The sequence below is a fragment of the Salvelinus fontinalis genome, chromosome 31 (assembly GCF_029448725.1).
Source record: "Salvelinus fontinalis isolate EN_2023a chromosome 31, ASM2944872v1, whole genome shotgun sequence".
In the NCBI taxonomy this organism is placed as follows: Eukaryota; Metazoa; Chordata; class Actinopteri; order Salmoniformes; family Salmonidae; genus Salvelinus; species Salvelinus fontinalis.
In genome coordinates this window covers 41,513,744-41,541,560 of record NC_074695.1, presented here as the reverse complement: position 1 = coordinate 41,541,560, position 27,817 = coordinate 41,513,744, and the positions used below count along the sequence as shown (strand labels likewise).

Below are 27,817 nucleotides of genomic sequence, written 5' to 3'. Positions count from 1 at the left end.
CAACACTGTGCGTTACAGGGAAGACATCCTCCTCACTCATGTGGTACCCTTCCTGTAGGCTCATCCTGACATGACCCTCCAGCATAACAATGCCACCAGGCATACTGCTCGTTCTGTGCGTAATTTCCTGCAAGACAGGAATGTCAGTGTTCTACCATGGCCAGCGAAGAGCACAGATCTCAATCCCATTGAGCACATCTGGGACCTGTTGGATCGGAGGGTGAGGGCTAGGGCCATTCCCCCCAGAAATGTCCGGGATCTTGCAGGTGCCTTGGTGGAAGAGTGGGGTAACATCTCACAGCAAGAACTGGCAAATCTGGTGCAGTCCATGAGGCGGAGATGCACTGCAGTACTTAATGCAGCTGGTGGCCACACCAGATACTGACTGTTACTTTTGATTTTGACCCCCCTTTGTTCAGGGACACATTATTCCATTTCTGTTAGTCACCTGTCTGTGGAACTTGTTCAGTTTATGCCTCAGTTGTTGAATCTTGTTATGTTCATACAAATATTTACACGTTAAGTTTGCTGAAAATAAACGCAGTTGACAGTGAGAGGATGCTTCTCTTTTTGCTGAGTTTATAACGTTACTGTAACACAAAAAGGAATTTGTAATTTCTTGAGAAAACTCAACAGCATGCGCCAATAGGCAAAATATGTGCTTTGATTGAAACTAAAATGAATGCAAATAAGTTAGAAATGGTGCTACTAATGCACATGACGGCACAAACACATCTCGTAAAAAGTAAATATGTTAGCTAGCTATCATACAGTAGACGTATATAAGAAGACATGCAATCATAATTGGCTGTAGCGCATATAAAGCACCCAGCCCTGGGCTGCCGTCGTGAATTGAATTATGGGGAGTTTCAGGCCCTGGAGTGAATTGAACACAATTGTACACTCGCAAAGCCGACTAAAAACGTTGCAAACGTCTCCTGCTTGGCTAATAATTTGGACTACCCTCCAAGATGGCGACGGGGATTCCCCCAAGGGCATAAGACAAGGGTGTGTCTTTTAAGTGTTTGGACCGCAGCCCTGGTATCGTAGCGTTGGAGATGACTAACTATGAACTTTGTTCCGGTTCACAGATGTTTCGTCACTGATCATTTGGATACATCATGATTTCGCAGGTGTTCGCATCTTTCCAATTTCGGAAGGGGAGGGGACATTTAACCCATATGTTTTCCCTGTAACTTGCAAAGAGAGAGGGGCGGATATACCGCCCTGGCTTCCGCTCCACATTCTAGTAAATTATTTTTTCTATCATGTTTCCGCGCAGAATTTAATTGAGCATCTGACGCAATTACGCAAGATTTTTGTTATAGTTCCGAGATTACAATATCTATAATTTCACTGTATGGTTGGTAATTCACTATGAATTGAATTGTGACTGTATGTATATGATGTATGTATGATAATGATATTATTTAAAGGGGCAATCTGCAGTTTGTACAGAATTTTCTTTACATATAAATTAACGATATGTACCCATTGATTCTTGAAGAATATCATTTATAAATGCCTCATGAGCTTAATTCAACTGTTGTACCCCATCAGAACCCAAAATATAAGCTTGTTTTATGCCAATGTTTTTTAACAAAGTAAATGTAAACAAACATTAGCTACATGGTTAAAACTACAATCTAGATATCATGGATGGTCAGTCCTTGCATCCATAACTCTGTCTATGAATTTGAGGGTGATTACATTTCTCTAGCCCCGTCCCTCAGCTTTCAAAATGTTTTATTTTATTTTTACCCCTTTTTCGAGATATCCAGTTGATAGTTACAGTCTTGTCCCATTGATGCAACTCCCGTACTGACTCGGGAGAGGCGAATGTCGAGAGCCATGCATCCCCCGAAACAAGACCCTGCCAAGCCACACTGCTTCTTGACACACTGCTCGCTTAACCCGGAAACCAGCCGCACCAATGTGTCGCAGGAAACACCGTACAACTGGCGATCGCATTCAGCTTGCAGGTGCCCAGCCCACCACAAGGAGTTGCTAGAGCGCGATGGGACAAGGACATCCGGCCGACCAAGCCCTCCCCTAACCCGGACGACGCTGGGCCAATTGTGTGACGCCTCATCGGTCAAACCCACTTTTGAGGCCCATCACTCAGCTTTTTACCGGGGAGGATGCTTTGTTATTGTTTGCTGCTGGTTGCAGCTTTAATGTCTCCAGCAACCTTCAATGATGAATATAGTTAATGTATGTTCTTCATGTTGTGATATGTTGTATTGTACCTTAGATCATTGAAGGCTTTTTGAATGACACGTGGAACAACAGGTACTCTGAGCCCATCCCTGCCACATCCCTGACCACCCTGTGGTCCATCTCCGTGGCCATCTTCTCTGTCGGGGGCATCTTTGGCTCCTTCTCCGTGGGCCTCTTTGTCAACCGCCTGGGCAGGTAAATCTGCTCTGTTAGTGTTATATTTTAGACTGGTCTTTACGGTAAAAGGGTGTGGTAATCATGGGTCATTTCGTTTTTTTGTGCGGTCCTATGCACCTTAACAACAGTATAGCATTTTTGTGCCTTTAGGAAGTGAAGAAGCCAGCCATATTTTTAAATTGACCTCTCTGTGAATGATTTGCAGGAGGAACTCGATGCTCATCGCCAATGTGCTAGCGTTCATCGCCGCCGGGTTCATGGGCTTCTCCAAGCTGGCGGCGTCGTGGGAGATGCTGATCATTGGCCGCTTCATCGTGGGACTTTACTCCGGCCTGTCCACTGGCTTCGTGCCCATGTACGTGGGGGAGATCGCGCCCACTTCGCTCCGTGGGGCGCTGGGCACTCTGCACCAGCTGGGCATCGTCATTGGAATCCTCATGGCACAGGTAGGCACTGTCCGTCGGGTGACTTTCAGTTTCACCTGATCCGATGTCAGTGATTACTAGAGATGACAATCCAAATGTGGCACAGGACAACTGGACAAATATAGCAATGACGAGAAGACAAATGTTCAAGTAATATTTGCTGCCCTCAGGTGTGATCTTTTTGTTTTCTTTTTCAACGCTAGTGATACAGCACAATCATCTGGACAAAATATTCTTTCCACCAACATACAGTACCCAAGTAACTTCACCACAGTGTATTTCCATGGTAGTTTAACTTTCATTAACAGTGTTACAGTGTACGAACATATTGTTACTTACAGGTGTTTGGGATGGAGTCGATCATGGGGAACTCCACTATGTGGCCCTTCCTGCTGGCCCTCACTTTCATCCCGGCCGTGTTGCAGTGTATCCTGCTGCCCTTCTGCCCCGAGAGCCCTCGCTTCCTCCTCATCAACTGCAACGAGGAGCTCAAGGCCAGGGAAGGTAAGCCTCTGACCATCTAATGCTACACCTTCACTCCCTCAAACATGGAACCCTCCCAGCTGAGGACCTATTCCCATGGAGAGCAGGAGAGCTGCTGGGTGTGTAGGCTTTTGTTCCAGCCCTGCTCTAACACACCATTCAACTAATCAAGGTCCCGACAAGCAGCTTATTAGTAGAATCTGGGGTGTTCAAGTAGGGCTGGAACAAACGCCTGCACATCCATTAGCTCTCTAGGAGGAGGGTCGGCCACCAGTCATGCATCTTGTTACCAGCTGAATGGAGTCCTGAGTGTGTTGTGGATTTGCATGCAGTGCTGGAGAAGCTGCGAGGCACTGAGGAGGTGGGCGACGACATGCAGGAGATGAAGGAGGAGGCCAGGCAGATGATGAGGGAGAAGAAGGTCACCATCCTGGAGCTATTCCGCTCGCCACTCTACCGCCAGCCCATCTTCATCGCCATCATGCTCCAGCTCTCCCAGCAGCTGTCTGGCATCAACGCTGTGAGTGTAGGACACTCTGGGAGACACACACTGACTTGTGAATACACATGCATGCATGCACATACATGCTAACTCATGCACACACATGTGCACACACACACAAACACACACTTCAAACTACATGATCCACTAAATTATAACAATTTTGTGCAGGTTTTCTACTACTCCACCAGGATCTTTGAGAAGGCGGGGGTTTCTCAGCCAGTCTATGCAACCATTGGGGCTGGAGTAGTCAATACAGCCTTCACTGTTGTGTCTGTAAGTCAGAAAAACACTGTACAACATCCATAAACACCCATACGAAGAAAAAAATAATAATTTCAATATATTTAATTTCACAAAATGTATTTCAAATACATGTACATACATTTCCCTCTTTGCTCAAATGCATGTAATGCCTGACAATTCCAGAAATGCATGGCTAAGATATCTAGTCTACAGGGTGGCCAAAGCAGTTCCTAATTTGGCATATGACATAGTTTGTCCCTTCAGAGTGGGTTAATTACTATTTTTACACAAAATGTTGGCATTGATATAATTTTAACATTGTCATAAAGAGTGCATGTTCAACTTCATAAAAAAATATGTTTCCTGTCTCAAGAGGTTAAATAAAAATGTAAAAGACTATATGGTAATTGCCTCTCTTCAGCTTCATTAAATAATGAAAAAATCATTACATGATTTTAAATGTAAATGCATTTTAGTGCTTTCGGTATACTTTTGATATGTCTCAACTACAATAAAAATACATTCTGAGCAAATATATTGTAGCTGCGGCATCCTATTAGACAATCTGGGGGCGTGGCTTCTTGGAGGTGTGGCCTTGGTTTGAACTCGTTGGGTCACCCATGGGAGAACGTGTCATAATATAATTGAAAAGACATTTACAAATACATAAAATATATTTCCTAAATGTATCACTAAATACATGTGGAAACATTATTTAATGAATTTCAGAATGTACTTTAGAATACATGAATTACATTTTCCAATGCATTTAACATACACTGAGTGTATAAAACATTAAGGACACCTTCCTAATATTGAGTTGTGGAATCCAGGTGAAAGCTATGATCCCTTATTGATGTCACTTGTTAAATCTACTTCAATCAGTATAGATGAAGGGGAGGAAACAGTTTAAAGAAGGATTTTTAAGCCTTGAGACAATTGAGACATGGATTGTGTATGTGTGCCATTCAGAGGGTGAATGGGCAAGACAAAATATTTAAGGGCTTTTGAACAGGGTATGGTAGTAGGTGCCAGGCGATGCTGCTGGATTTTTCATGCTCAACAGTTTCCCGTGTGTATCAAGAATGGTCCACCACCCAAAGGACATCCAGCCAACTTTACACAACTCTGGGAAGCATTGGAGTCAACATGGGCCAGTATACCTGTGGAATCCTTTCGCCACCTTGTAGAGTCCATGGCCCGATGAATTGAGGCTGTTCTGAGGGTAAAAGGGGGTGCAACTGGACTCAATATTAGGAAGGTGTTCTTAATGTTTTGTTCACTCAGTGTATATTGTGATATACATTTCACATACGTTTATATATGAATTTTAAATACATTCCGTAAAATATGTTTAAAAAAATTTAACATTTCATATTTATCCCCAAAAAATGGATAAAAAATATATTTTAAATGTTTTTTTTCTTCTAGTATAGGTGGAAAATGAAACAGACTAATGTGTCTTTGAAATGTAGCCACTCCCCAACACCACCTTTCTTCTCCTCTTCCTCGCTCTCTTTATATAGCTATTCATTGTGGAGCGTGCTGGGCGAAGATCCCTTCACCTCACTGGGTTACTGGGGATGGCATTCTCAGCGGTCCTGATGACAGTTGCCATGGCACTGCTTGTATGTATAATGGTGCACTAAAGGAACAAAAACATCATGGATATGCTTATATTATATTTTGTGTACACGGCTACTTCAACCAGACTCCTCTACTGATGTGTCTTGCCTCAGGACCAGCTGCCATGGATGTCGTACGTTAGCATCGTGGCCATCTTCAGCTTCGTGGCATTCTTTGAGATTGGCCCAGGCCCCATCCCATGGTTCATTGTGGCTGAGCTCTTCAGCCAAGGTCCTCGGCCCTCTGCCTTTGCCGTGGCTGGATTCTCTAACTGGACAGCTAACTTTATAGTGGGCATGACCTTCCAATACGTTGAGGTAAGGAGACAGAAACAATTACTATTGCATTAATGGCTCATTTTCGTATTATATGAATTAGTATACATTGATAGTATATATTATTATATCTATTATATAGTTCTATAATAGTGCTTATGACTTCCACTTTCAATTTGGAAATTGTGAAAATAATGTAACTTTTCTGTATTCTCTGTAGCAACTGTGTGGCCCCTACGTCTTCATCATCTTTACCGTGCTGCTGCTGGGCTTCTTCGTCTTCACCTACTTCATGGTGCCCGAAACCAAGGGACGATCATTTGACGAGATCGCTGCTGGCTTCCGCCATGATGCCGGAGAGGCAGGGGAGAAGTATGCGCCTGAGGAGATGAACAGCCTGGGGGGAGCCGACTCCCAACTCTAAGCCCTCCGACAACACCGATACATACATACAGTTGAAGTCGGAAGTTTACATACACTTAGGTTGGAGTCATTAAAACTAGTTTTTCAACCACTCCACAAATTTCTTGTTAACTATAGTTTTGGCAAGTTGGTTAGGACATCTACTTTGTGCATGACACAAGTAATTTTTCCAACAATTGTTTACAGACAGATTATTTCACTTATAATTCACTGTATCACAATTCCAGTGGGTCAGAAGTTTACATACACTAAGTTGACTGTGCCTTTAAACAGCTTGGAAAATTCCAGAAAATTATGTCATGGCTTTAGAAGCTTCTGATAGGCTAATTGAAATCGTTTGAGTCAATTGGAGGTGTACCTGTGGATGTATTTCAAGGCCTACCTTCAAAGTTAGTGCTTCTTTGCTTGACATCATGGGAAAATCAAAAGAAATCAGCCAAGACCTCAGAAAAAAGTCTGGTTCATCCTTGGGAGCAATTTCCAAACGCCTGAAGGTACCGCGTTCATCTGCACAAACAATAGTACGCAAGTATAAACACCATGAGACCGCGCAGCCGTCATACCGCTCAGGAAGGAGACGCGTTCTGTCTCCTAGAGATTAACGTATTTTGGTGGGAAAAGTGCAAATCAATCCCAGAACAACAGCAGAGGACCTTGTGAAGATGCTGGAGGAAACAGGTACAAAAGTATTTATATTCACAGTAAAACAAGTCCTACATCGACATAACCTGAAAGGCCGCTCAGCAAGGAAGAAGCCACTGCTCCAAAACCGCCATAAAAAAGCCAGACTACGGTTTGCAACTGCAGATGGGGACAAAGATCATGCTTTTTGGAGAAATGTCCTCTCGTCTGATGAAACAAAAATAGAACTGTTTGGCTATAATGACCATTGTTATGTTTGGAGGAAAAAGGGGGAGGCTTGCAAGCCGAAGAACACCATCCCAACCGTGAATCTGCCAATGGCAGCATCATGTTGTGGGGGTGCTTTGTTGCAGGAGGGTCTGGTACACTTTACAAAATAGATGGCATCATGAGGTAGGAAAATTATGTGGATATATTGAAGCAACATCTCAAGACATCAGTCAGGAAGTTAAAGCTTGGTCGCAAATGGGTCTTCCAAATGGACAATGACCCCAAGCATACTTCCAAAGTTGTGGAAAAATGGCTTAAGGACATCAAAGTCAAAGTATTGGAGGGGCCATCACAAAGCCCTGACCTCAATCCTATAGAAAATGTGTGAGCAGAACGGAAAAAATGTGAGCAAGGAAGCCTACAAACCTGGCTCGGTTGCACCAGCTCTGTCAGGAGGAATGGGCCAAGATTCACCCAACTTATTGTGGGAAGCTTATGGAACGCTACCTGAAATGTTTGACCCAAGTTAAACAATTTAAAGGCAATGCTACCAAATACTAATTGAGTGTATGTAAACTTGTGACACACTGGGAATGTGATGAAAGAAATAAAAGCTGAAATAAATAATTCTCTCTACTATTATTCTGACATTTCAAATTCTTGAAGTAAAGTGGTGATCCTAACTGACCTAAGACAGGGAATTCTTACTAGGAAAAAAAAATAAGTTTAAATGTATTTGGCTAAGGTGTATGTAAACTTCCGACTTCAACTGTACATACATAGATAGATAGATAGATTTTATTTGACCATGTTAAACAATATACAACCACAAATGTGAATAATGCATTTAAAATCATCAAGCATGACACAAACCATGTTTTAGATATATTTCCATTATGGTCCTCTTAAATAAATGGTTCAAAAATGTACAAACATAAACATACTAGGCATACTTGGCTTACACATATAACACATGACATAACAGGCATAGTTGGCTTACACATATAGCTAACACATAACAAATCAAAGAATAGGAGACTTCTACACCTGCATTCTAGCTGTTTGGGGTTTTAGGCTGGGTTTCTGTACAGCACTTCGAGATATTATCTGATGTACGAAGGGCTATATAAAATAAAATTGATTGATTGATTGATTGAGACATTGTCATAGCCATAGAGCAGGACTCCCTCAACAGATCAGCGATCTCAGGCTCCTAAAATGAGATGATGGTTTTATGATGGTTATGCCAGATAATGGTGACGCAGTTGATGCCAGATGATGGTGATGAAGTTGGCTTGCTGCCTCTGATATATTATACAAGGGGGTGTTCACAGGGTATCCTTTTCAAATGAAATATTGGGCATTAAAGCGTCTTGTTATTACGGTGTTATCTATCATATACACCGAAGACTAAGCTTCACAGTTACTAAGTACACTCTTAGAAAAAAAGTCGCTATCTAGAACCTAAAAGTGTTCTTCAGGTGTCCCCATAGGAGAACACTTTGAAGATAAATATTTTTGGTTCCAGGTATAACTTTTTGGTTCCATGTAAAACCATTTCCACAAAGGGTTCTGTACTCCCAAAAGGGTTCTACCTGGAACCAAAAAGGGTTATACCTGGAACCAAAAACATTTATCTTATGGGGAAAGCCTAAGAATCCTTTCGGAATCCTTTTTTTCGAAGAGTGTAGGACAATGATATCAGCAAATTTAAATATATACTTTTATATTAGCAGATTTCGCATACAACTCCACTTGAACCTATGGATTTTAGAGGGTGACTCTACAGAAGGGGATTCGTAGTCTGTCAATCAGCTAAGGCAAAACATTTAGGAATTTACTGATTTTTATCCTTGTCTTGTTTGAACAATACAATGTAGTGTTTTGTGTGTGTGTGTGTGTGTGTGTGTGTGTGTGTGTGTGCGCGTGAGTGCGCACCACAAGTCACTGCTTTATGCATAGTGACTTTTTCTTTAGTATTGGACACATGCTGTAAATAATAGACACAATAAATCATTGTAGTTGTATAACCAGAATAAGAGTATAATCCCATGTAAGCTCTAACTTGTCAGTTACAGAGTTCTGTATCATTTTACAAAACAAATTATTTATTAGTGAGCTGTACAATTCTATTGTGTAGCCTACCAAAAAGAAAACGCTAATCTGTGTGTAGTGCCTAGGGGGATGGGGAAGTAGGCAGCAGAAGGAGATTTTTTGTGTTTTCTTTATCTTTTATGTTAAAACAAAGTGCCACGACTGCTCTACTGACAGCTCTTCCCCTTTTTTTATGATATATTGTATGGTAGCTGGATATTTTGCTCAATAAAAACAAGCTGCACACAGAGAACCACTTTCATGGGTGTGTCTTCTTTGGTCAACACATTCAAAAAGAGAGTTGAAAGTTACCCAAATCATATTAGAATATAATTATTTATGAAATTATCATTTTTGTAGTATAATTTTGACATACACTATATATACAAGAGTATGTGGACACCCCTTCAAATGAGTGGATTCGGCTAGTTCAGCCACACCCGTTGCTGACAGGTGTATAAAATCGAGCACACAGCCATGCAATATCCATAGACAAATAGGAGAATGCCCTTAATGAAGAGCTCAGTGACATTCAACGTGGTATCGTCATAGGATGCCACCTTTCCAACAAGTCAGTTCATCAAATTTCTGCCCTGCTAGAGCTGCCCCCGTCAACTGTATGTGCTGTTACTGTGAAGTGGAAACATCTAGGAGCAACAATGGCTCAGCCACGAAGTGGTAGGCCACACAAGCTCACAGAACGGAACCTCCAAGCGCTGAAGCACATAGCGCGTAAAAATTGTCCTCGACTCACTACAGAGTTCCAAACTGCCTCTGGAAGCAATGTCAGCACAATAACTTTTCGTCTGGAGCTTCATGAAATGGGTTTCCATGGCCAAGCAGCTGCACACAAGCCTAAGATCATCATGCGCAATACCAAGCGACGGCTGGAGTGGTGTAAAGCTCACCGCCATTGGACTCTGGAGCAGTGGAAATGCGTTCTCTGGAGTGATGAATCATGCTTCACCATCTGGCGGTCCGATGGACTAATCTGGGTTTGGCGGATGCCAAGAGAATGCTACCTGCCCAAATGCATAGTGCTAACTGTAAAGTTTGTTGGAGGAGGAATAATGGTCTGTCACGTTCCTGACCTGTTTTCTGTTGTTTTGTATGTGTGTGATGGTCAGGGCGTGAGTTTTGGGTGGGCAATCTATGTTTTCTGTTTCTATGTTGGTTTTGGGTTGCCTGGTATGGCTCTTAATTAGAGGCAGGTGTTTTGCGTTTTCCTCTAATTGAGAGTCATATTAAGGTAGGTTGTTCTCACTGTTTGTTTGTGGGTGATTGTCGTCTGTGTCTGTACCACATGGGACTGTAGCGTTTGTTCGTTCGGTTTGTCATAGTCTGTACCTGTTCCTACGTGCTTCGTGTTTTATGTAAGTACTCATGGTTTAGGTCAGTATACATTCGTTTTTGTTATTTTGTAATCCTTCCCAGTGTTTGTTTTCGTGTTTCGTCGTTTACCTTAATAAATTCATTATGTATTCACAACCCGCTGCATGTTGGTCGAATCACTACTCCTCCTCTTCGTATGAAGAGGAGGAGGAGGAACACCGTTACAGAATCACCCACCAAACCCAGATCAAGCAGCGGGTTAACGGACAGCAACGACAGCAGCAGTGGGAAAAGGAGGATTGGACATGGGAAGAGATCCTGGACGGTAAAGGACCCTGGGCAGAGCCAGAGGAGTGTCGCCGTTCCAAGGCGGAGCTGGAGGCATCTAAAGCGGAGAGGCGACGTTATGAGGAGGCAGCACGGAAGCAAGGCTGGAAGCCTGCAAGTACTACCCTAAAATTTCTTGGGGGGGGGGGCTAAGAGGTAGTGGGCCGAGGGCAGGTAGGAGACCTGCGCCCACTTCCCAGGCTAACCGTGGAGAGCGGGAGTACGGGCAGACACCGTGTTACGCAGTAGAGCGCACGGTGTCTCCTGTACATGTGCATAGCCCAGTGCGGGTTATTCCACCTCCCCGCACTGGTAGGGCTAGATTGGGCATTGAGCCAAATGTCATGAAGCTGGCCCTACATATCTGGCCACCAGTACGTCTCCTTGGGCCGGCTTACATGGCACCAGCCTTACGCATGGTGTCCCCGGTTCGCCAACACAGCCCAGTGCGGGTTATTCCACCTCCCCGCACTGGACGGGCTACGGGGAGCATGCAACCAGGTAAGGTTGGGCAGGCTCGGTGCTCAAGGGAGCCAGTACGCCTACACGGTCCGGTATTTCCGGCGCTACCTCCTCGCCCCAGCCCAGTACCACCAGTTCCGGCACCACGCACTAAGCCACCTGTGTGTCTCCAGAGCCCTGTTCCTCCTCCACGCACTCTCCCGATGGTGCGTGTCTCCAGCCCAGTGCCTCCAGTTCCGGCACCACGCACTAAGCCATCTGTGCGTCTCCAGAGCCCTGTACACACTGTTCCTTCTCCCCGCACTCGCCCTGAGGTGCGTGCCCTCAGCCCGGTACCTCCAGTTCCGGTACCACGCACCAGGCCTATATTGCGCTTCGAGAGGTCAGTGTGCCCCGTCCCTGCTCCCCGCACTAGCCTTGAAGTGCGTGCCGTCATCCCGGTACCCCCAGTTCCGGCACCACGCACCAGGCCTACTGTGCGCCTCAGCAGGGCAGAGTCGGCCGTCTGCCCAACGCCTTCTGCACTGCCTGTCTGCCCAGCTCCGTCTGAGCCATCTGTCTGCCCAGCTCCGTCTGAGCCATCTGTCTGCCCAGCTCCGTCTGAGCCATCTGTCTGTCCAGCGCCGTCTGAGCCATCTGTCTGTCCAGCGCCGTCTGAGCCATCTGTCTGCCCAGCGCCGTCTGAGCCATCTGTCTGCCCAGCGCCGTCTGAGCCATCTGTCTGCCCAGCGCCGTCTGAGCCATCTGTCTGCCCAGCGCCGTCTGAGCCATCTGTCTGCCCAGCGCCGTCTGAGCCATCTGTCTGCCCAGCGCCGTCTGAGCCATCTGTCTGCCCAGCGCCGTCTGAGCCATCTGTCTGCCCAGCGCCGTCTGAGCCATCTGTCTGCCCAGCGCCGTCTGAGCCATCTGTCTGCCCAGCGCCGTCTGAGCCATCTGTCTGCCCAGCGCCTTCTGAGCCATCCGTCTGCACAGCGCCTTCTGAGCCATCCGTCTGCCACGAGCCATTAGAGCCGCCCGTCTGTCCCGAGCCATTAGAGCCGTCCGTCAGTCAGGAGCCGCTAGAGCCGTCCGTCAGTCAGGAGCTGCCAGAGCCGCCAGCCAGTCAGGAGCTGCCAGAGCCGCCAGCCAGTCAGGAGCTGCCAGAGCCGCCAGCCAGTCAGGAGCTGCCAGAGCCGCCAGCCAGTCAGGAGCTGCCAGAGCCGCCAGTCAGGAGCCGCCAGCCAGTCAGGAGCTGCCCTACAGTCATGAGCTGCCCTGCAGTCATGAGCTGCCTCACAGTCATGAGCTGCCATACAGTCATGAGCTGCCCTACAGTCATGAGCTGCCCTACAGTCATGAGCTGCCCTACAGTCATGAGCTGCCCTACAGTCATGAGCTGCCCTACAGTCATGAGCTGCCTTACAGTCATGAGCTGCCCTACAGTCATGAGCTGCCCTACAGTCATGAGCTGCCCTACAGTCATGAGCTGCCCTACAGTCATGAGCTGCCCTACAGTCAGGAGCTGCCACTCAGTCCGGAGCTGCCACCCAGCCCGGACCTGCCAGAGCCCCTCAGCCCGGACCTGCCAGAGTCCCTCAGCCAGGACCTGCCGCCCCTTATCCCGGTGCTGCCCCTTATCCCGGTGCTGCCCCTTATCCCGGTGCTGCCCCTTATCCCGGTGCTGCCCCTTATCCCGGTGCTGCCCCTTATCCCGGTGCTGCCCCTTATCCCGGTGCTGGCCCTTATCCCGGTGCTGCCCTTTCATTTAGGTGGTTTTAGTTGGAGGGTGGTCATTGGGAGGGGGATACAGAAGCGGGGAGTGACTATGGTGGTGTGGGGACAGCGTCCGGAGCCTGAGCCACCACCGTGGTCAGATGCCCACCCAGACCCTCCCCTGGACTTTGTGCTGGTGCGCCCGGCGTTCGCACCTTGAGGGGGGGGTTCTGTCACGTTCCTGACCTGTTTTCTGTTGTTTTGTATGTGTGTGATGGTCAGGGCGTGAGTTTTGGGTGGGCAGTCTATGTTTTCTGTTTCTATGTTGGTTTTGGGTTGCCTGGTATGGCTCTTAATTAGAGGCAGGTGTTTTGCGTTTTCCTCTAATTGAGAGTCATATTAAGGTAGGTTGTTCTCACTGTTTGTTTGTGGGTGATTGTCGTCCGTGTCTGTGTCTGCACCACACGGGACTGTAGCGTTTGTTCGTTCGGTTTGTCATAGTCTGTACCTGTTCCTACGTGCTTCGTGTTTTATGTAAGTACTCATGGTTTAGGTCAGTATACATTCGTTTTTGTTATTTTGTAATCCTTCCCAGTGTTTGTTTTGGTGTTTCGTCGTTTACCTTAATAAATTCATTATGTATTCACAACCCGCTGCATGTTGGTCGAATCACTACTCCTCCTTTTCGTATGAAGAGGAGGAGGAACACCGTTACATGGTCTGAGGCTGTTTTTCATGGTTTGGGTAGGCACCTTAGTTCCAGTGAAGGGAAATCTTAACGCTACAGCATACAATGACATTCTAGACGATTCTGTGCTTATAATTTTTTTGAGATTTTTTTTTTTTGGGGGGGGGAGGCTCTTTCCTGTTTCAGGAGGACAATTCCCCCGTGCACAAAGCGAGGTCCATACAGAAATGGTTTGGCGAGATTGGTGTGGAAGATCTTGACTTGCCTGCACAGAACCCTGACCTCAACCCCATCGGACACCTTTGGGATGAATTGGAACGCGAGGCAGGCCTAATCGCCCGACCTCACTAATGCTTTTGTGGCTGAATGGAAGCAAGTTACTGCAGCAATGTTCCAGCATCTAGTGGAAAGCCTTCCCAGAAGAGTGGAGGCTGTTATAGCAGCAAAGGGGGGACCAACTCCATATTAATGCCCATGATTTTGAAATTAGATGTTCTTATGAGATACTTTTGGTCATGTAGTGTATCTTTACCACACCCTACATTATAGCCCTTTTGCCGTCAGATAGCGCTATTATTCCTTATGCCGTTTGCTTCCTTCTCAACTTCTCTGCTTCGCCTTGCCTGTGCTAGTCTGGGTGCCAGTCTCTATTTAGGGGTTAACAGTCTCTGCTAAACAGACTGGCACCCAGACTATGCCTGCGCCTATTATTACATTGTTATTATTATTAGACAGAAGTTACCATATTATTCTTGTTACTAAATATTGTTTGTTTGCTTCGTTCGTTTTTTTAATTTGGACACTTGAAAACGACATGGTGCATACCAAGAGATTTCATCCTGTAAAATTCAAATATTAAAGGTGGCCACACGCTTCCCATCCGAAACAGTTTGTTCATACATTATGACAACATTTTGTGAGGTTGTTTATTGGGTCTTTTGCAAGGGTTTTATTGGCTGTTTGGGGACACAAACATTTTTCATCAGGCAAGCCGAAGTCTACGCCCCTTCGTTAGGTGATTGGTCAACAGTTGAGATTCTTCAATTAAGTGTTTCTTCGTGGCCATGAGGTGGGGGTAAAATGGAGGAGAGGAAAAAAAGGTCAATTTGGAGTGGTGGATCACACAGAACTTTTGGAAGAGCTACAGGAGGAAATTGAACGTGACGAGAGTGTGGATGAATGAACTGTGGTGGCAGATGCAGTGAAGACCGCTGAGTTTGAGCCTCATCCTGATGATGACAAAGATGATTCTGGCCCTGTGGGAGTTAGATTTTTGGTGAGAATGAATCCTTTGCCTTTTGGCAGATCCACATCACAGGAGGCTGCAGAGGTGAGAACGGCTCGTAATAAGGGCCTGAACGGAGCACATGGAATGGCATCAAACATCTGGAAACCATGTGTTTGATGAACAGTGCATTCGGAATGTATTCAGACCCCTTCACTTTTTCCACATTTGTTACATTACAGCCTTATTCGAAAATTGACAATATTAAACATTTTCCTAATCAATCTACACACAATACCACACAATGACAAAGCGAAAACAGGTTTTTAGAAATGTTTGCAAATTTATGAAAAATAAAAAACAGAAATACCTTATTTGCATAAGTGTTCAGACCCTTTGCTATGAGACTGGAAATTGAGCTCAGGGGCATCCTGTTTCCATTGATCCTCCTTGAGATGTTTCTACAACTTGATTGGAGTCCAGCTGTGGAAAATTCAATGATTTGGAAAGGCACACACCGGTCAGAGCAACAACCAAGACATGAGGTCATAGGAATTGTCCTTAGAGCCCTGAGACAGGATTGTGTCAAGGCACAGATCTGGGGAAGGGTACCAAAAAATGGCTGCAGCATTGAAGGTCCCCAAGAACACAGTGGCCTCCATCATTCTTAAATCGAAGACGTTTGGCGCCCCCAAGACTATTCCTAGAGCCAAACTGAGCAATCAGGGGAGAACAGCCTTGGTCAGGGAGGTGACCAAGAACCCGATGGTCACTCTGACAGAACTCCAGAGTTCCTTTGTGGAGATGGAAGAACCTTCCAGAAAGACCACCATCTCTGCAGCACTCCACCAATCAGACAGAAGCCACTCCTCAGTAAAAGGCACATGACGGACCGCTTGGAGTTTGCCATAAGGCACCTAAAGGACTCTCAGACCATGATAAACAAGATTCTCTAATTCTCTGATGAAACCAAGATTGAACTCTTTGGCCTGAATGCCAAGCGTCACGTCTGGAGGAAACCAAGCACCGCTCATCACCTGGCCAATACCATCCCTACGGTGAAGCATGGTGGTGGCAGCATAATGCTGTGGGGTTGTTTTTAAGCGGCAGGGACTAAGAGACTAGTCAGGTTTGAGGGAAAGATGAACGGAGCAAAGTTCAGAGAGATTCTTGATGAAAACCTGCTCCGGAGCACTCAGAACCTCAGACTGAGGCGAAGGTCTGTGTGTTTGGCGTCAACAGATTTGGCAGCTCTGCTTCTAGCTCCTGAGCAACTTTGCAGCATTTTGTTTTTTTTGTATGTTATTTCTTACATTATTAGCTCATAAAATGTTTGGTGTTATTACATACATAAAGAACTTTTGGATGTTAGAGCGGCAGTAACTCCCCAGCATTACGACCAGGAATACGACTTATTCCAGTGGCTGCTCCAAAACACCGCCGGCGGAGAAGAGGTATTCGGAGTGGACTTCTAGTCCGACTCAGGTGGCGTGCACACCATTGACCACTTCTGAGTATATTACTCGCTATTGTTCAGTCTTTGAAAAAATAAAGTAGACAAGCTCAGGGAGAGGATCTCCTTCCAGAGAGACATCAGGGATTTTAACTTACTCTCTTTCACAGAAACATGGCTCTCTTGGGATATACTGTCCCTGTCCATAAGCCATCTGGGTTTTCAGTACATCGCACAGACAGGAATAAAGAACTCTCCGGGAAGAAGAAAGGTGGGGATGTATGTTTCATGATTAACTACTCCTGGCGTGATTGTGATAACATACAGAAACTCAAGCCCTTTGTTCACCTGACCTAGAAAATCTCACAATCAAACGCCGACCGTATTACCTCCCAAGAGAATTCTCTTCAGTTGTAGTCACAGCCGTGTATATTCCCCCTCAAGCCGATACCATGATGGCCCTCAAAGAACTACACCAGACTTTATGAAAACTAGAAACGACATATCCTGGGGCCGCATTTATTGTAGCTGGGGATTTTAACAAAGAAAATTTTAGGAAAATGTTACCGAAAGATCTACCAACACATTGACTGTAGTTCTCGTGTTGGTAAAACATTGGACCACTGCTACTCAACTTTTCGAAATACCTACAAGGCCCTCCCCTGCCCTCCCTTAGGCAAATCTGATCACGGCTCCATTTTGCTCCTCCCTTGCTCAGGTCCATTCAATGCTGGTCTGACCAAATCGGAATACATGCTTCAAGATTGTTTTGATCACATGGACTGGGATTTGTTCCGGGTAGCTTGTCACGGCCGTTAAAAGAAGAGGACCAAGGTGCAGTGTGGTGAGCGTACATTTTCCTTTTATTAATAAAAATGACGCCGAACAAAACAATAAACACTACAAAAACAAACCGTGAAGCTAAAAGCTATGTGCTCTAAACAAAGTCAACTTCCCACAATGACAGTTGGAAAAAGGGCTACCTAAGTATGGTTCCCAATCAGAGACAACGATAGACAGCTGTCCCTGATTGAGAACCATACCCGGCCAAAACATAGAAATAGAAAATAATAGAAAAACAAAACATAGAATGCCCACCCCAACTCACGCCCTGACCAAACCAAAATAGAGACATAAAAAGGATCTCTAAGGTCAGGGCGTGACATAGCCTCTGAGAGTAACATTGACGTATACAGACACAGTGATGGAGTTCATCAGGAAGTGTATAGGGGATGTTGTTCCCACTGTGACTATTAAAACCTAATCAAACCAGAAACCGTGGATAGATGGCAGCATTTGTGCAAAACTAAAAGTGAGAACCACCGCATTTAACCATGGCAAGCTGACTGGGAATATGGCAGAATACAAACAGTGTAGTTAATCCCTCAGTAAGGAAATCAAACAAGTAAAAACGTCAGTACAGAGACAAAGTAGAGTCGCAATTCAACGGCTCAGACACGAGACATATGTGGCAGGGTCTACAGACAATCACGGACTACAAAGAGAAAACCAGCCACGTCGCGGACACCGACGTCTTGCTTCCCGGACAAGCTAAACACCTTCTTTGCCCGCTTTGAGGATACCACAGTGCCACCGACACGGCCCGCTACCAAGGACTGCGGGCTCTCCTTCTCCGTGGCCGACATGAGTAAGACATTTAAACGTGTTAACCCTCACAAGTCTGCCGGCCCAGATGGCATCCCTACATGAGTAAGACATTTAAACGTGTTAACCCTCACAAGTCTGCCGGCCCAGATGGCATCCCTAGTCCTCAGAGCAAGTGCAAACCAGCTGGCTGGAGTCTTTACGAACATATTCAATCTCTCCCTATCCCAGTCTGCTGTCCACACTTACTTCAAATTGTCCACCATTGTTCCTGTACCCAAGAAAGCAAGGTAACTGAACTAAATGACTATCTCCCCGTAGCACTCACTTCTGTCATCATGAAGTGCTTTGAGAGGCTAGTTAAGTATCATATCACCTCTACCTTACCTGACACCCTAGACCCACTTCAATTTGCTTACCGTTCAAATAGATCCACAGATCGCCATTGCACAGCACACTGCCGTATCCCATCTGGACAAGAGGAATCCCTATGTAAGAATGCTGTTCATTGACTACTAGGTGGGGGGTGGCCTGGGAGAGTGGTGCCATAAATATATTACCTCTCACTCAACGTCAACAAAACAAAGGAGCTGATCGTGGACTTCAGGAAACAGCACAGGGAGCACGCCCCTATCCACATCGACGGGACCGCAGTGGAGAATGTGGTAAGCTTCAAGATCCTCGGAATACACATCACTGACAATCTAAAATGGTCCACCCACACAGATTGTGTGGTGAAGAAGGCGCAACAGCACCTCTTCAACTTCAGGAGGCTGAAGAAATTTGGCTTGGCCCGTAAAACCTTTTACAGATGGTTAATTGAGAGCATCCTGTTGGGCTGTATCACCGCCTGGTACGGCATCTGCACTGCACGCAACCGCAGGGCTCTCCAGAGAGTGGTGCAGTCTGGCCAACGCATCACCAGGGGCAAACTACCTGCCCTCCAGGACACCTACAGCACCCGATGTAAGAGGAAGACCAAAAAGGTCATCAAGGACATCAACCACTCGAGCAACGGCCTGTTCACTCCGCTATCATCCAGAAGGCGAGATCAGTACAGGTGCATCAAAGCTGGGACCGAGAGACTGAAAAACAGCTTCTATCTCAAGACCATCAGACTGTTAAATTGCCATCACTAGCCGGCTCCACCCGGTTACACAACCCTGCAACTTAGAGGCTGCTGCCCTATATACATAGACTTGGAATCACTGGCCGATTTAATAATGCAACACTAGTCACTTTAATGTTTGATTTTATTTGAAGGTTCATCTTACATTCCAACAGGACAACGACCCTAAGCACACAGCCAAGACAATGCAGGAGTGGCTTTGGGACAAGTCTCTGAATGTCCTTCTGTTGTGTGTGTTGTCTGTCTTGACTCGTAGCTTACCTCATAGTCAACCAGACGAAGTGGGGGGAGTGTGACGGCGGGGATGAACCACAATGTGTGGAGGATTTTCTCTGGAGACTGGCATCCTTGGACTTTGGCAGTTACTGAATCCGGCTCAAAGGAACGTGAAAAATATGGGTAGTTTATAAATTCAAAGGATCAATAAAAAGGGATAAAAAAAACTTAGGTGCTGGATTTTAGGCCGGTAGCAACAACCACAGGGTGTCTGTTCAGAAGACGAGGAAGCTGTAGTTCCAGTTCAAGGGTTTAATGAAGATCCACACACAACACCACTCTCTCTGATACTAAGTGTGGTTCTGTAAAGAAAAGAGAACTTAGGCTATAGCACACAACTTAACAGGCTATGTGGACCCAAACACACATGCTAGACTCACAAAAAATAGAGCAATGTAGAAATATCTGCACATTATAAAACATAATAAGCATGAACGATCTACAAACGAAAATAGCTTAGCACCCCAGACAAATGCTAAATAATGCTAATCGCTAATAAGCATGCTAAATAGTAATGAATTCCAGATGACAATGCTAATGCTAATATTTAAAACAGACGCTATTTAGCTCCAAACAACAAGACATCAGGATTTTGGCACTTACATTTAGCTGCACGCACAATAAACATCAGAAAGAGAAGAAATGTATTCTAAGGAGGTAGAATAAGCAGGAGAGAAAAACAAGTTGGTTATCAGAATGTAAACTACAGACTTCCTGAGGCCCTGCCTGGTGGAGTATTACGCTATTTTATTTTTTCATTGTATTCACAGGAATGTCCCTGTATTTATGTGTAATGTTGTTATTATTATTGCAATAAAATTTTAATTATTCCTCTAAGTCCCAGAAAGAAAGGCAGCTGATTGGCTAATAAAATTATGATGATTAGCATGACCTTATTCCAATAGGAAAAGCAAAAGAAAGTTGGGGTCTTGGAAAGGAGATAAGCTGTCCGTTTTTACACCTTCAGTGGCCCAGCCAGAGCCCGGACTTGAACCCGATCGAACATCTCTGGAGAGACCTGAAAATAGCTGTGCAGCAATGCTCCCCATCCAACCTGACAGAGCTTGAGAGGATCTGCAGAGAAGAATGGGTGAAACTCACCAAATGTAGGTGTGCCAAGTTTGTAGCGTCATACCCAAGAAGACTCAAGGCTGTAATCGCTTCCAAAGGTTGAAAGCTCTGCATGTAACAAATCTGGTATCAGGATAAATAAAGAGCAAGGTCTGCTAACTTTCTTTAATTATGTTTAATTAACGCAGACAATGATTGGCAAATACAATTTTCGTATATACGGGTTCGCTGTATCTCCACGCAGGGTAGAACAGGGAACTGGCAGGAAGTACGTAAACAGCTGTTCTTATACCGTGATGACGTAGTTCCAACGCGTCTGTTGGCCTATCACAGTCGAGGCTGAGCGCGGTTTAGACTTTGCTCAGCCTATGCTGGCACTCGGACTTGTCCAAGTCCCTTAGTGCTCTCCTCTGTCCGCATCTGGTTGTTGGGTAGATTAGATCCGTCTTGTGCCGCTACACTCAAACAGTTCCTTATATGGTATTGTCCAGTGTCCTAACCTCCCTGGTTGGCCTGGAGATATGCACCCCTCCCCTCTCCAGATTGACCACAGCTTTTATGGCCTGTCACTCAATGTTGGTCAGTCTTTACACACATACATCTGTATTGTTTGTGTGTGTGTGTGTAACAAAACAATATTCATCTTCATACAATATGGTAGCAGGCTATAGTGCATAAACATAAATCCTAACAAGGTTCTTCAACAAAGTACTGAGTAAAGGGACTGAATACTTATGTAAATGTGATATTTCAATAAAAAATAAAAAAAAATAAAAAAATGCTTCGTCATTATGGTGTATTGCGTGCAGATTGAGGAGGGGGGAAACTATTTAATCAATTTTAGAATAATGCTGAAACGTAATAAAATGTGGAAAAGGTGAAGGGGTCTGAATACTCTCCAAATACACTGTATTTGATACCATTCCACTTATTCTGCTCCAGTCATTACAACGAGCCTGTCATCCCAAATTAATGTGCCACCAACCTCCTGTGATCCATATGCGGTGTCAGGTTGGGTGGAGAAGAGGTTGGGGTATGTTGGGAATGTGAAAGTCACTCGAAGGGGAATCGTGTTGATTTTTTGCGTTTCTGCCGTCCAGAAAGAGTGATGACTGGAGTGGCGTTAAGTGTTGAGCAGGATCAACTGAAGTTCAGAATTCCAGGTCTCTGTGACGCCAACCATTTGGTGTGACGCAGACCCGGTGGAGAGCGTGGTGAACCAGAGAAGACACTGTCTGTACTGCTGAGTTGAGGCAGAGTCTTTACCAGATAATTTCAAGTTCGGATGTGTCAGTTATCCCGGGAGAGCTTTTGTCCCGAATCGATTATGGTGTCTTAGGTGTCAAGCTTATGGTCATGTGGCAGCAGTGTGTAGGAGGGAGATTCCTAGATGTGAGAAGTGTGCAGGAGGACATGAGATAAAGGAATGTGTACAATCGGTGCTGGAGATCAGAGGTGTCCGGTGAGAGAAAGGTAGGTTGAGGTTTCTAGGATCAGAGTAGTGTAGAAGGTGTTGTATGCTGAGGCAGTAAAGAAAGTAGTACAGGAAGATGGGTCCAGGGTGAGGGATCCTACATGGATCCCTGTGAGTTGGCCTAGGCCAATAGAGATTGATAGGAAACAGTTTGTTTTTTGGTGTTCATGGCAATGGTTGTCAATTGTACTGCAGGAATGGTACGTCAAGCCCAGAGGATAGATGTTGTGTTGGAATCTGCAGACAAGCACTTGGGTGTACGAGATTTTACTGCAGAAGAGTTACAAGATGTTTTGAACGTGTAACGGCGGTCCTCCTCCTCTTCAACCGAAAAGGAGGAGTAATGATGGAACCAAAATGCAGCGGATTGTGAAGACATAATATTTATTAAAGTAAAGACGGAAAAACACGAAAACGAAATACACTTGACTAAATAACAAAATAACAAACGGAGTAGACAGACCTGGACGACGAACTTACATGAACACGAAGAACGCACGAACAGGGAAAATAGCCTACACATAAAATAACGATGAACAAACAAACCGAACAGTCCCGTATGGTGCGACAAACACAGACACAGGAGACAACCACCCACAACGAACACTGTGAAACAACCTACCTAAATATGACTCTTAATTAGAGGAACGCCAAACACCTGCCTCTAATTAAGAGCCATACCAGGCAACCCATAAACCAACATAGAAACAGAAAACATAGAATGCCCACCCAAACTCACGTCCTGACCAACTAACACATACAACAAACTAACAGAAATAGGTCAGGAACGTGACATAACCCCCCCCATAAGGTGCGAACTCCGGGCGCACCAGCACAAAGTCTAGGGGAGGGTCTGGGTGGGCATCTGACCAGGGTGGTGGCTCAGGCTCAGGGCGAGGTCCCCACCCCACCATAGTCACTCCCAGCTTACATCTCCCCCTACCAATGACCACCCTCATCTTACACCCACTAAATCTTTTAGGTAACATCGACACAAGGGGCAGCACCGGGATAGAGGGATAGCTCAGGACAGAGTGATAGCTCAGGACAGAGGGATAGCTCAGGATAAAGAGGTAGCTCAGGATAAAGAGGTAGCTCAGGATAGAGGGGCAACTCCGGACTGAAAGGCAGCTCCGGACAGAGAGACAGCTCTGGACTGAGGGGCAGTTCTGAATAAATAGCCGCTCTGGGCTGAGGGACAGCTCATGACTGGCTGACGGCTCTGGACGCTCATGGCTGGCTGACGGCTCTGGACGCTCATGGCTGGCTGACGGCTCTGGACGCTCATGGCTGGCTGACGGCTCTGGACGCTCATGGCTGGCTGACGGCTCTGGACGCTCATGGCTCACTGACGGCTCTGGCAGATCCTGTCTGGTTGGCGGCTCTGGCAGATCCTGTCTGGTTGGCGGCTCTGGCAGATCCTGTCTGGTTGGCGGCTCTGGCAGATCCTGTCTGGTTGGCGGCTCTGGCAGATCCTGACTGACGACTGGCTCTAGCGGCTCCTGACTGACTATCGGCTCTGACGGCTCGGGACAGACGGGCGGCTCTAATGGCTCAGGACAAACGGATGGCTCAGACGGCGCTGGGGAGACGGATGGCTCAGACGGCGCTGGGGAGACGGATGGCTCAGACGTCGCTGGGGAGACGGATGGCTCAGACGGCGTTGGGGAGATGGATGGCTCAGACTGCTCCTGTCTGGCGGAAGGCTTTGACTGCTCCTGTCTGGCGGAAGGCTCTGTAGGCTCATGGCAGACGGGCAGCTTTGCAGGCTCATGGCAGACAGGCAGTTCATGCGCCGTTGGGCAGACGGCAGACTCTGGCCGGCTGAGACGCACTGTAGGCCTGGTGCGTGGTGCCGGAACTGGAGGCACCGGACTGGGGACACGCACTTCAAGCCTAGTGCGGGGAGCAGGGACAGGGCATACTGGACTCTCAAAGCGTGCTATATTCCTGGTGCGTGGTACCGGCACTGGTGGCACCGTGCTGAGTGCACGCACATCAGGACGAGTACGGGGAGAAGGAACAGTGTGTACAGGGCTCTGGAGACACACAGGTGGCTTAGTGCGTGGTGCCGGAATTGGTGGTACCGGGCTGGAGACACGCACCATAGGACGAGTGCGTGGAGGAGGAACAGGGCTCTGGAGACACACTGGAAGCCTGTTACGTGGTGTAGGCACTGGTGGAACTGAACTGGGGCGGGGAGGTGGCGCCGGAAATACCGGACCGTGCAGGCGTATTGGCTCCCTTGAGCATTGAGCCTGACCAACCTTACCTGGTTGAATGCTCCCCGTTGCCCGACCAGTGCGGGGAGGTGGAATAACCCGCACCGGGCTATGTAGGCGAACCGGGGACACCATGCGTAAGGCTGGTGCCATGTAAACCGGCCCGAGGAGACGCACTGGTGGCCAGATATGTAGGGCCGGCTTCATGACAGCCGGCTCAATACTCAATCTAGCCCTGCCAGTGCGGGGAGGTGGAATAACCCGCCCCGGGCTATGCACACGTACAGGAAACACCGTGCGCTCTACTGCGTAACACGGTGTCTGCCCGTACTCTCGCTCTCCACGGTAATTACAGGGAGTAGGCGCAGGTTTCCTACCTGACTTCGCCATTCTCCCTTTAAGCCCCCCCCCCCAAGATTTTTTTGGGGTTTTCCCACAGGCTTCCTACCGCTTCGTCGTGCTGCCTCCATCCGCCGGTATCCCTCCTCACACTGCGCCAGATAATCCCAGGCGGGCTCCGGCACTCTCCCTGGGTTGATCGCCCACCTGTCGATCTCCTCCCACGTAGTGTAGCCCAGATCCTTTTCCTGCCTCCGAGCTAGCTCCTCATATCGCCGCCGTGGAAGGACGCCCACCCAGACCCTCCCCTAGACTATGGGTTGGTGCGCCCGGAGTTCGCACCTTAAGGGGGGGGGGGGGTTATGTCACGCCCTGGCCTTAGTATTATTTGTTTTCTTTATTATTTTAGTTAGGTCAGGGTGTGACATGGGGTATGTGTGTGTTTGGGGTATTATATGGTAGAGGGGGGTTGGTGGTAGTGTATGGGTTTGTGTTGAGTGTATGTATCTAGTTGTGTCTATGGTTGTGTGGAGTTTTCTAGGAAAGTCTATGGTTGCCTGAATGGGTTCTCAATTAGAGACAGCTGGTTTCTGTTGTCTCTAATTGGGAACCATATTTAAGGCGATCATAGGCTTTAGCTGTTTGTGGGTCATTGTATATGTCGAACGTAAGTAGTTTGTGTGTGCACTTGCGGTTTAAGTTTCACGATCGTTTATTGTTTTTTGTTAGTTGGTATAAGTGTTACGTGTTCATCTTCGTCGTTGTAAATAAAAGAAGATGTATTCAAGTCATGTTGCGCCTTGGTCCTCTCATTCACGTCAAGACGATCGTGACAGAACGATAGTGTCCCATCCGCCCAGGCTGCTGGCCTGGAGTAGGATTAGATAGGGCCAAAGTAGTGGAATAGTGGGGAGGTTTTAATGAGTGCAGGGTTAGATGATAGGGAAATTCTTTCACAAAGTTTAGTGAATTCATACTGCAGAATAGTAGGCTGATACACAGCCAATACAGTAAGTGGTGGCATGCACCTATAATATCTGTTTGCCATAATAGCAAAAAGAAGAAGAAGCAGTAGGAGAAGAAGAAGTGTTTGTTCTGATTCAACGAGAGACAGCTTGATTTCATGCACATTTCTTCACTTGAGAAATACTGCACCAAACATCTCAGTTAGATGTAAAATTGCGCAACTAAGACCTCCTTGGCAAAAACATAAAAATGTATTACAGATTTCTAGAGTTATCTTAGATTAATTTAGACTATTTTGAGGAAGTATACTGGCTACAGTGTCTAAAGAGGGACAAATAGTACTATTTTCAATCAAAGGTCAAGAGCATGTGAGGTACAGACATTCACTTCGACTAGGAGCAAACCAAACCTAGTATGCAGAGAACCATGTTAAAACTATTTGGACATAGCTATAGAGAATGATAGAGGTCTCTCGTGGCCAAAAGGCTGTATTAGCATGGGCAGCGCCATTGAGGGCTTCCACCCATAGACTGTAAAAAAATATGGAAGGAAGGAGGAAGGCATCGATGACGTCACCCCATTGTTTCCTATGAGAATGCTCAGTGGCGCATTTAATGATCAGGAAGTGTCATCTTGCTACATGGAGGAGTTTTTGGAAACCTTGCATGCGCAGTTTGAGCTACTCTAGGAAGTGACTTTGCAGGCTGGCTCAGTGCATCCCCCTCTCATGGAGTATCTCAAGAAGAAGGCCCGACCAAGGTACTGTAGGCTAGCAACTAAATTATCCTTATAACTTTGTCTGTGTGTGATTTGAAAGTAATCGGTTCAAGGACATACAGTACCAGCCAAAAGTTTGAACACACCTACTCATTAGAGGGTTTTTCTTTATTTTTACCAAATTTCTACATTGTAGAATAATAGTGAAAACATCAAAACTATGAAATTACACATATGGAATCATGTAGTAACCAAACAAGTGTTAAACAAATTTAAAGATATTTATATTTGAGATTCTTCAAAGTAGCCACCCTTTGATGACAGCTTTGCACATTCTTGGCATTCTGTCAACATGCACTACTTGGGCTCCCGAACCCTAACAGACATCCTGGTTTGATTCCAGGCTGTATCACAACCAGCCGTGATTGGGAGTCCAATAGGATGGCGCACAATTGTCCCAGCGTCGGGTCTGGGTTGGCCAGTATAGACGGTCATTGTAAGTAAGAATTTGTTCTTAACTGGCTTGCCTAGTTAACCTTTCACGAGTATCTACCCCGGGTCCGGGATCACCCCCCACCCCCCCACACTGAGTAGCATAGCCTAGCATAGCGTCACAATTAAATAGTAGCATCTAAATGTCATTAAATCACAAGTCCAAGACACCTAATGAAAGATACAGATCTTGTGAATAAAGCCACCATTTCAGATTTTTAAAATGTTTTACAGGGAAGAAAAAATGTGTAAATCTATTAGCTAACCACGTTAGCAAAAGACACCACTTTTCTAACTCCATCAGTTTCTTACTCCATCAGGTGCTATCACCAATTCGGCTAAACTAAGATATTGATAGCCACTAACCAAGAAAAAACCTCATCAGATGACAGTCTGATAACATATTTATGGTATAGGATAGGTTTTGTTAGAAAAATGTGCATATTTCAGGTAGATATCATAGTTTACAATTGCACCCACCGTCACAAATGGACTAGAATAAATACATAGAGCAACGGGTTTACCTAATTACTAATCATCAAACATTTCGTAAAAATACACAGCATACACTAATCGAAAGACACAGATCCTGTGAATACAGACAATATTTCAGATTTTCTAAGTGTCTTACAGCGAAAACACAATAAATCGTTATATTAGCATACCACATATGCAAACGTTACCAGAGCATTGATTCTAGCCAAAGAGAGCGATAACGTAAACATCGCCAAAATATATTAATTTTTTCACTAACCTTCTCAGAATTCTTCAGATGACACTCCTGTAACATCACATTACAACATACATATACAGTTTGTTCGAAAATGTGCATATTTAGCCACCAAAATCATGGTTAGACAATGACAAAAGTTGCCCAGCTGGTCAGACAATGTCGTGCGCCATATTAGACAGTGATCTAGTCGTATACATAAATACTCATAAACGTGACTAAAAAATATAGGGTGGACAGCGATTGATAGACAATTTAATTCTTAATACAATCGCTGATTTACATTTTTTAAAT

General features: G+C 45.9%; 1 protein-coding gene across 1 annotated transcript in view; it reads left to right on the top strand.

Moving 5' to 3' along the window:
• Positions 1-9,576, top strand: part of LOC129830269 (solute carrier family 2, facilitated glucose transporter member 1-like) — a 47,573-nt gene extending 37,997 nt beyond the window's left edge. Inside the window, exons 3-10 of the mRNA XM_055892718.1 lie at positions 2,255-2,415; positions 2,603-2,843; positions 3,164-3,326; positions 3,638-3,825; positions 3,979-4,083; positions 5,580-5,681; positions 5,793-5,996; positions 6,175-9,576. Coding sequence (XP_055748693.1) covers positions 2,255-2,415; positions 2,603-2,843; positions 3,164-3,326; positions 3,638-3,825; positions 3,979-4,083; positions 5,580-5,681; positions 5,793-5,996; positions 6,175-6,378 — 1,368 coding nt within the window. The 3' untranslated portion in view covers positions 6,379-9,576. The remainder of the gene's footprint in view (positions 1-2,254; positions 2,416-2,602; positions 2,844-3,163; positions 3,327-3,637; positions 3,826-3,978; positions 4,084-5,579; positions 5,682-5,792; positions 5,997-6,174) is intronic.
• Positions 9,577-27,817: the final 18,241 nt, after the last annotated feature.